Source organism: Zingiber officinale, chromosome 6A (genome assembly GCF_018446385.1).
Source record: "Zingiber officinale cultivar Zhangliang chromosome 6A, Zo_v1.1, whole genome shotgun sequence".
Taxonomy (NCBI): Eukaryota; Viridiplantae; Streptophyta; class Magnoliopsida; order Zingiberales; family Zingiberaceae; genus Zingiber; species Zingiber officinale.
In genome coordinates this window covers 122098501-122108619 of record NC_055997.1, presented here as the reverse complement: position 1 = coordinate 122108619, position 10119 = coordinate 122098501, and the positions used below count along the sequence as shown (strand labels likewise).

Genomic DNA, 10119 nt, shown 5'->3' with positions numbered 1-10119 from the left:
AATTATCAGTCGTATAATTATTCAACTGTGTTCTAATATTATTTAGTCCTATTATTTTCCATCTAAATTTTAATCCGATTATAACCCCTATAATTTTATTACTGCTATATGTCAGCAAGTCATTGAATAATAACTTTTTACTTAATAATTAATTAATTATATCTATGATGTATATATAGATATATGCACTAGTGAATCTGTCATATTTCTCTATCGTATATCTAAGTCCTAATATGATATAAGAATTTCACCTAATGTAATAGATTTAATTTTATAGACCTAATATATTAAATGAGATTTAGTTAAGACTTAGGTTATAATTTGGGTCGAATCAGGTGGTTGGATATCGTCGACGGTGGACAGGCCGCTCCTGGTCAGTGCCATATAGTTTGCTCAACCGTCGGTAGTTTCTGAGCGCCTGGCTTGATCGAAACTATAACTTAAATGGGAAGATGAATCTAGGGGAAAGGTGAACTCCAAGGAAATCATAATCAATTTTGGTTAAATTCTAACTATGATTCAACATGCGAATTATGGAAGGGATCAGGAGGAGGGGACTAGTAAAAAAAAAATGATAATCTCAGTTAGTCTCATTGACTATCCCTGTAGGTGATCGGTCTGATCCCATGAAAATTTTCCACCAACCACTAAGATAAATCGAAAAGTACACGTGGTGGCCAGTTCAGAAACGTAACATCCTTTAATTGCGCTCATCATTTAAAAAAAAATCCTATAGATATATCGTAATTAGAATTTGAATCGTGAGTACCTAGATGATAATCTAAATATTTTATCATGACATCATATATTGGGGAGTGAAGAGGCAATTAGAGATTGCGGATAAGAACATCTCAACTCTTAAATATTTGAGTGGTAAAAATTCAAAGTAAAGTGGTTTAAAATAAAAAATTGCCCAAGTTTTGTTAAAATTTTATAACCTAAATGTCTTGATTTTATCTAATTATTTTTAAAAATAGATTTTTTTTTAATTCGTTTATCGAATAAATCTGGAATACGGTTGACTAAGAAAGATGAGTGGACAAGCATACCTTTCATCCCGCACTATATTAGTCGCTCTACTTCCTTCCTCTTTCCATAACCTTCGTCGGAATCTGAATGTGGTCAGGCGGCGATGGAGACATTCTTCGTCGGTGATATTGCAAAAGAATTGATAAAGGAACTCTTGAATGTGGTCAGGCAGACCTATCTTTGCCGGCCGGCCGCCGAGCAGCTGAAGTGCTCCGTCGATTCTTTGCTTCCCATCATCCAGGAGATCCGCCTCTCCGGCGTCGAGCTCCCGCAGCACCGACAGAAGCAGCTCTCCGAGCTCACGGACAACCTCCGCCTCGCCCTCGACCTCGCCCGCAAGGCCGCCGCCTCCCCCCGCTGGAATGTCTACCGGTCCATGCAGCTCGCTCGCAAAATGGAGCGCATCGATCACTGGATTACCCGCTGGCTTGAGCGCCAGGTGCCCGCCCACCTCCTGGCCGACGTCCATCACATCCGCGTCGACTACGCCGCTCGCCTCGACCGCATCGAGAGGACCCTCGACCTCACGGCCGCCTCCGAGGTCGCGAGAGGCCCGGTAGCGTTTGGGACTGCGCCATTCTCGGTGTTCCCCGAGACGATAGAGGGATTTGTGCCCATTAGGGCACCGATTGCGATGTGGAGCCCGCCTGCAACGTCGTGCTTCCCGATGCCGGAGATGATGGAGGGGTTGATGATGCCCACTGAAGCAGCTGCGGAAGCACCGGTGGCGATGGGGAAGTCGCCGTCGTCAAGGTTCCCGGTTGCTGAAATTATGGAGGGGCTGATGCTGGCGGGAGAAGGGGTGAAACCTGTGGGGGTCGGAATCAGGGTCGGAAAGGAGAAGGTGAAGGAGATGTTGATGGAAGGCATTAATAGAGTAGCCGTGGTGGGAATCTCCGGCATCGGAGGGAGCGGCAAGACGACTCTGGCCAGAGAGATTTGCAGAGATCCAGAGATTAGAAGTAAGCGCCTTTTAGCTCTGTGTTTTCGCCTTTTCTTTCCTTCCTTTTGCAGAGATCCAAATTATGCTTCAGGAAGTTTGGATTTTTTTTTAACACATTTCTAACAAATATAAGGTCTTAAAAACCTAATAACTTCTTATCCGATTGACTTCGAGATTTTATTATAGTCACTCTTGAATTAGATTCTCAAACAAGCAATTCCTTCTTATGGTTTTCTTGGATTGACTAAAGAGTTTTGACATTCTTTTATACCAAAGCTTAGTCTAGATAATTGATTTCCGGAAGGCACTTTATTCTGCAAACTATAAATCATTAGGCCGGATTCTTTGCTGGGGGAAGAAGTTTATTGTAGTGATAAATACTTAAACATTTGGTTAGAATTGGCACAAAACTCTACCATAGATTTTTAGATGAATAAGAGATAGTCTTCATTATGTTCTTATATATATATTTAACCTCATTTGGTTCTTGTTCTTCTTTAGGTTACTTTGAAGATAGAATTTACTTTGAGACTTTATCACAATCTCAAAATTTGGAGAGTTTGAAGTTGAGGCTGTGGGAACAAATTAGTGGCAATATAGTTCTTGGTGTATATAATCAGATTCCACAGTGGCAGATGGAGTTGGTGCCTAAAGATAAAGGACCATTTCTTCTGGTATTAGATGATGTGTGGTCAGTCTCAGAGCTCGAAGAACTTATTTTCAGAGTGCCAGGATGCAAGATTCTTGTGGTGTCACGGTTCAAATTCCCGGCGATTGTCAAGAGCACTTATGAGATGGAATTACTGGGAGAAGAGGATGCTTTGTCTCTCTTCTGCCATGCAGCTTTTGAGCAGAAATATATACCATCCACTGTTGACCAGAAGTTAATCAAGCAGGTAGAACTATCGTTTGTATGCTTATTTCAGTAGCTTGACTTTAGTTGCCGTGAATATTTCACACGCTTCCACAATTTTTCAGTGATAAGAAAGACATGTAAATATGTTTGTCAAAACTTTTGAGTTTCTGATAGGGATTTGATTTTTTCAATATTCTTCTGGTGCGCCATTCTTTCAGGTTCTATCTAAAGTTGCATCACTGTTTTGACAGTGACCAATTATCAATTAGTTTTTTATGATTACAACAGTTCAATGGGAATTGTTTAATTCAAACTGTTAAATCATAGGCTGAATTTTCTTTGAATTGGTTTCACTGTTAATACAGGTTGTTGAGGAGTGCAAAGGGCTTCCTCTAGCTCTAAAGGTCATTGGTGCTTCTTTAAGAGACCAACCTCCAAAATTTTGGCTAAGAGCCAAAAATAAACTTGCCCGTGGAGAAACTATATCTGAATCCCATGAAAATAAAGTGCTAGAAAGAATGGCATCATCCATAGATTTTCTATCAGGGAAAGCGAGGGAGTGTTTCCTAGATCTTGGATCTTTTCCGGAAGACAAGAGGATCCCTTTGGATGTGCTAATCAACTTGTGGATGGAGCTCCATGATCTTGATGAGGAAGATGCTTTTGCTATTTTAGTGGAGCTTTCTAATAAGAACCTTTTAACTCTATTGAAAGATGCACAGTAAGGACTGTAATAATTTCCGTAAGAATCAATGTTGTTCTTACGTTCGCAGTTTAACCTTGACTTGATTTTATGCATACTACAGGAATAGGGCTGGAGATATCTACAGCAGTTACACAGAGCTTTGTGTTACTCAACATGATTTGTTGAGGGACCTCGCACTCCATGTGAATAATCAAGAGCCTCTAAATACTCGAAGGAGGTTGATCATGCCGAGGAGGGAAAAAGAACTTCCAAAGGAATGGGAGAGATTCAAGGATCAGCAGTTGGAGGCGCAGATTGTTTCCTTTAATACAGGTATTCAACTTCTTGCTAAAAAGAAGCATGTGACTTGTTCTTGGTTGATATTTTAGCATCACTTGCGGTATTTCCAGAATGAACAGTCTATGTAGAGTGTTTAAAATTAGATTTTGGCATTGTTTGGCCATTTCATATTCCTGGCAACGAAACCGCTAACAATGTAGGGATATTTAGAGAATTTCCATTACATGGTTGATGATCTGAAATGTGCTTCACAAATTAAATAATCTCTCGCTTTTGCAGGTGAAATGAATGAATCTGATTGGTTTCAGATGCATTTTCCCAAGACTGAGGTACTAATTTTGAATTTTGCTGCCGATGCATACTTCTTGCCACCTTTTCTGAGTGTTATGCCCAAGCTGAAGACTCTCATCTTGATCAATTATGGTGCTTCATGTACAACATTACAAAATCTCTCTGTATTCACATCTTTAAGTAACTTGAGAAGCCTCTGGCTCGAGAAAATAGCCGTCCCGCCTTTGCCAAGGACCACAGTCCCCCTGCAGAACTTGCGGAAAGTAACTCTTGTTTTATGTGAATTAACCAACAGCCTCAGATGTTCTAAGGTGGAGCTCTCCTTGACATTTCCACGCCTGTCGCATCTAGCAATAGATCATTGCATTGACATAACCAAACTTCCTTCTGCCATTTGTGACATCAACTCGCTCGAATGCTTAAGCATATCCAACTGTCATGATTTGTCTGAGTTGCCATGTGAATTTGGCAAGCTAAGTTCTCTAGGGATTTTAAGGGTTTATGCTTGCCCTGCTCTGAAGAGACTACCTCAGTCAATCTGCTTGTTGAAAGGATTAAAGTATCTCGACATTTCTCAGTCTTTTAATCTCCAAGAGTTGCCAGAAGAACTTGGCCACATGACGAGTTTGGAGAAGATTGACATGCGAGAATGTTCCCAATTGAAGACTCTACCAAGATCCTCATCATCCTTGAAGTCTCTTGGGCATGTGATTTGTGACGAAGACATTGCATTCTTATGGAAAGAAGCGGAAAAAGATATACCAGATCTCCGCATTCAAGTAGCTGAGGAAAGTTTCAACTTGGACTGGCTGGTAGAATAAAACTAGTACTAGTTGTTTCGTATATAGTGTACATAACTGTAAGTATAACTTGTATATATGTAGCCGACTCCAGAATAGCATGTCTGGTGTTTAGGTGGAGTCACATGAAACCTAAAGGTTCCTTTTCTTTAGTATTGCCTTTCAGTGACCTTACTTTCAAACCTATTGTACAGAAAAAATTTGTCTGATGCTAGTATTTATCATCAACAACAATCAAGTCTTATCCAAATTTAAAAGACTCAAATGAAAGAATCAAAAAGAAAATGATTAAAGAACCAATGAGAAATAAATATGATAGAATAGGTTATGGTCTATCAATAACATCATGGCTTCACAAACAAAACATTTAAACAGTAGCATCATTGATAGTTTACATTAACTAATGAAAGTTTTTCTTATCAACCATTGAAAATGCTCATATCCTAAGTCCCTTGCAGATCACAATTACGTTCAGGGCAGTCCAATTTTCCCCATCTCGCATTTACTCTATTACATGGAAATGTCACCTTCCCCAGGCTGACAAAAGAATTAATAAGAAATTGTCAGATTATTAGATCTGAAACCAGTGAAAACTTAGTCGTAAGGAAGTAATGAGAGCACATTCACAGAAAAGGGATAATAAAATCCAAAGCGCCCAGTACCTCCTATTTACAACATTATGTATATGGCATAAATACTGAGAAAATTCCTCTTGTGACCCAGCTTGTACAGGACTTGCTCTGAAATACAATCAAACAATAAGGAGCATGCATATTGGGTCATCTTTATCAAGTTTCAACTGGCCTTTCACTCATTAAGAGATCCAGCAAATGTTTTAAATGTCAGAGGAAGAATTTGTATTGGTTACACCATTACAATTTAAGGTTGTCACTTTTGAGACTGTTAACTTACTTCAAAACCTCCTTAAAATGATCAGCACATTCCTTGCAAGGATAAAGTCGAGAAATGATGACCATCTAAAACAAAAAAAGGAAATGAAACAACTTAGTCTGCATAACAACTAACAAACCATTGTCCAAATAAAGATATCTTATAGACATGAAATACTCTTTAAGAAACATGGTTATCTGCTATGCTTATAAATAGGGATCCTTAGAAGTCTACCAAATCTCCTAAGTAATCTATTCATCATTCTTGGAGTTCCAGAAATTGTCAGAGATAGTGAAACAATGCAAAATTTCCACTGAATAATCCAATTCAACAGGCTTTTTTTGAAAACCAATATCTGCATAAAAATAAACTTCCATGCTGTATAATTTTACCAGTTCCTTCGCATCATGCTTTTGCTGTCTTGTTGGATGATCTGGATACTGTAAAGGTCAAAGAAATCTCACATTAATTAGCTCATAATTTTATTCATTATTTAAAGAATAACCAAAAAAAAGTGTCTAACATTCATGTTGGAAACTATTTAATCTCCCAAACAAAGAATAAATTTAACCACCCAAAGCGAAAATTGTAACTATAAATAAACAAAAAAGAAATATTAAGATTTGTTATTCAGTAAACTTAAAATTTCCAACTTGAAAGCATCCGACTAAAAAATGAATCATATCCAGTTCGAAACATGAATGTGTTCTAATGAGCCGATCAAACGAAAACCGCAAGAATATTCTCAAATATCAACCAAATTAAAAAAATTATAAACGTTCCTGAGAGAAACAAGGCTTTAGAATTTAAAACGAACCAAACCAGAGCAGAGGAAATTGATCGAACACCTGTGCAGCAATAGAGTGTAGCAGAGTCCAAGTCGCCCTCCCAAGTTCTTCCTTGGTCAAAGGGCCCGCAGGCTTGACCTGAAAGAAATGAAGATATATCAGCAAAGCAACCCCCATCGGCTTTTCCAACTAGAGCTTGATGTCAATATTAAAAAAAAAAACCTCTTTCTTTGGTCGGAAAAGTTCGCTTCCTTCATCGACTTCAGAGAAAGGAATCGATATGAGGGAGGATAGAGGTCGGCGCGTATCGCTGGAAAGAGAATGCCGGTCGCGACGGTCGGATTGCGGCGGAAGGAAAAAGCGAGAGAGATGGGCTTGGACGCTGCGCGAGATGGATTCGTACGCCCGAAAAAAGGACTCAAAGGAATTCTCCGGCATGATCCAACTCCAACTGCAGCGTAGAAGAGGAAGTGGATGATTCACAAAGATCAAGTGTGGAGATTGAAGCAGAGATTTACACTGTTCTTTAGAAGGATTTGTCGATGACGACGACGAAGACGACGAGAACCAAGAAGAAAACAACGACGGATTTGGGCCTAACAGCCCATGTCATCCATCTTCACCAATTGGACTAAAGCTCTGTTTACTTGGGTTGACAGAAAATAAAATTTTCCTAATTTACTTAGTAAAAAAGAATGATTTTTTTTCTTTTATTTACCGGATAGACCTATGTAATTATGAATATGCATGCAATTAAGTTTTGACCATTTTTTTTTGTCCGAGCAGAAAGTGATGGCCTCATTTCCAGAAAGCTTAAATCCGCCTTTGAACTTATGAGATCTGATATCCTAAGGTGTAATATAGATTAGAGTTTGGGTGCTTGTCGACATGATCGCTCCTATACTCAAGCAGTTACACATTAGAAGAAGAAAATGACGAAAGAAAGAAAAGAAGAGGCCACAGCTTAAAGGAGGAGAGTTGTCTTTCCTTACGATCGCTCCTATATATAAAGAATCTCCATGTCATTCGCTGATACTGATTATAATGAACTGATCGCAAAGATGATGTGATGGTCAAAATTAAAGTAAGATAAGGGTCGAAGGTAGAATAGGAAAGCACCTCCCATATAACTTGTTGATCGTCCCGTGTTAAAATTCTAGGGTCCTACCCGAGTAGTTACAAAGTAGGAAGCTTAAATAAAGTTGATCGGACGTAAAAGTCAATCAGATATAAATATTCTAATATTTTACTCTGAAAGTCAAGAAATAATGTATTTGATTAGTCGAGTAGTCAACCGAGCACAAGGGAGCTTGACCAGGTAAAAAATTTAACTGAGCTCTAAGAGTTTAGGCCTTCTGAAAACCCTTCAGTATAAGATCAACCAGAGGAAGGATGATCGGACACAAAACTCTCTGTATACGCTCGACCAGATAAAGACCGGGTAGACTTAAAAGACACTTGACCTTATAAAGCTCTTAATATAAGATCGGTCGGAGAAGGACAATCGAACATAATACTCTCTGTGTATGGTTGACCACGTAAAAATCGAGCGGATTTAAAGACACTTGGTGTCATAAAGTTCTTAGTATAAGGTCGACCTGATAGAGGTCGGTCGAGCATAAGGATATCCGTGTATACCCAGTTAGGCATGAAAAGATCGGATGAGCTTAAAGACACTTATCCTTAAGAAACTCTACATATCCGCTCGATCAGGCACAGGTCGACCGAGTTTAAGTTACTTAATAACATCTTATCCTTAAAATAAAGCTCTAATATACATAATCTATCATATGACTACTTGAATGAAACTTTGGCATACTGTGGGTACTATATTAGAACAGATCTTTGCAGTATTTAACATATAATAGAGCATATTGATACAATGGCAAGCAATACGGTCAGCCTTGTGGACTGACAGAGATATATTCAGCAGACAAACAACCGATAATATTTTAATAATCTGGTATAATTATCAGGGAATATTCCTTTGGAAGCTCCTTCGGAGTCTATCTGTTTTCCCATTGGTGATTTATCTATAATGGCATCCTCCTCCAACAACTTCAAAAAATATTTAAGTTATAAACGATAAAAGAAGTACATCTATTGGTAAAAAAATATTCCTCGGAAGCTCTTCGAGGAACTACCTAACAAACTTTGACGCATGAAGTCACCTCATAGTCATGGAGATCGTGAGAGGTGGTATAAAAGGGGGGTCTTTTCCGTTAACAAGGTACGCAATTTTCGCATATGAGATCTTCATTCGCACATCCACTAACGTTCTTCTTCCTCGGTATTGACTTGAGCGTCGGAGGGCCTTGCCAAGAATCCCTTCCCTGGTCTTTGGTCACTAATACTTCGTTAAATCATTTGATTGTGTGTAGTGTTGGGATTCAATCAAAGTCACACATTGAAAATATTTGGGAAAGATCATGGGGTTAAAAAGATGTAGGATATCTCTATTGACATGAGCCCTTTTAGGGAGAACCCAAGAGCAAAGTCATGAGATCCTAGGTCCAAAGTAGACAATATCATGTCATTGTGGAAATATGTGGACATCCTTAGGGTACAACAATTGGTATCAGAGCTACAATTTGTGACAGATTTATTCAATATATCGGGGACAACTTCTACGAAGTTTGATATGGTGAAATTTGACGGAACCAGAAACTTCAGATTATGGCAGAGAAGAGTCAAAGACTTGTTGGTGCAACAAGACATGGTGAAGGCTCTAGGAGAAAGACAACTAGAATGCATGAGAGATCAGATTGAGAAGAACTTTAGGCAAAGGAAGTGGCAATGATCAGGTTTTGTCTTACGAATGATGTGATGTACCATCTCATGGACGAGGAGTTATTGGTGGTAGTTTGGAAAAAGCTAAAAAATCGATTCATATCAAAGTCATTGACAAACAAGTTATATCTCAAGCAGAAATTATTCGGACTGAAGATGACAAAAGGAATCGATCTGAGCCAGCACATCAACGTATTCAAACAGATTGTGAGCTGAAGCGGGTTGATGTGAAGATTGAAAACAAGGATAAATCGCTGATGTTGTTGAATTCTCTACCTTCATCTCCTACGTATGAGAATTTGGTTACTACTATGATGTGGGGTAAGGAAACCCTTAAATTGGAGGAGATCACAGGTGCGTTGCTAGGTTTTCAACAAAGGAAGAAAACAAGCGATATTGTTTCTCAAGGAGAAGGACTTTTAGTAAATAACAATCAAGAGCATGGTAGAAGCAAATCTCGACATGGATAGGGCAACAACAACAAGGCTCATTCTAAATCGAGAAGGAAGAAGGTGATCACGTGCTACAAATGTGGAGGCAAAGGTCATATCAAGAGAGATTGTCCAGAGATAAAGAAATATGTTGCCAAGAACAAAGGTAATTCGGCAAAGTCTACAAACATAGTTGAAGAAGAAAATTCAGAGAGAGGTGATGGAGATATGCTATCAGTTATATCGAGTTCGGAGCAGCTGACAGATTCATGGATTTTATACTCTACATGTTTATATCATATGACTCCAAACAAG

At 38.8% G+C, this 10119-nt stretch overlaps 2 protein-coding genes across 2 annotated transcripts; one reads left to right on the top strand and one right to left on the bottom strand.

Moving 5' to 3' along the window:
• Positions 1–1088: 1088 nt before the first annotated feature.
• On the top strand, positions 1089–5056 carry LOC121997831 (putative disease resistance protein At5g47280). Its single transcript, XM_042552465.1, has 5 exons — positions 1089–1991; positions 2474–2868; positions 3194–3549; positions 3635–3846; positions 4093–5056. The coding sequence occupies exons 1-5, from the start codon at positions 1133–1135 to the stop codon at positions 4923–4925; spliced, it is 2655 nt and encodes an 884-aa protein (XP_042408399.1). The 5' UTR covers positions 1089–1132; the 3' UTR covers positions 4926–5056.
• Positions 5057–5192: 136 nt separating this feature from the next.
• On the bottom strand, positions 5193–7230 carry LOC121997830 (FAD-linked sulfhydryl oxidase ERV1-like). Its single transcript, XM_042552464.1, has 7 exons — positions 7102–7230; positions 6806–7034; positions 6644–6721; positions 6188–6235; positions 5817–5881; positions 5567–5644; positions 5193–5441 (listed from the first exon to the last, which is right to left on the bottom strand). Exons 2-7 carry the CDS (start codon positions 7019–7021, stop codon positions 5348–5350), a joined length of 579 nt encoding a protein of 192 aa, XP_042408398.1. The 5' UTR covers positions 7022–7034; positions 7102–7230; the 3' UTR covers positions 5193–5347.
• Between the last annotated feature and the right edge of the window lie 2889 nt (positions 7231–10119).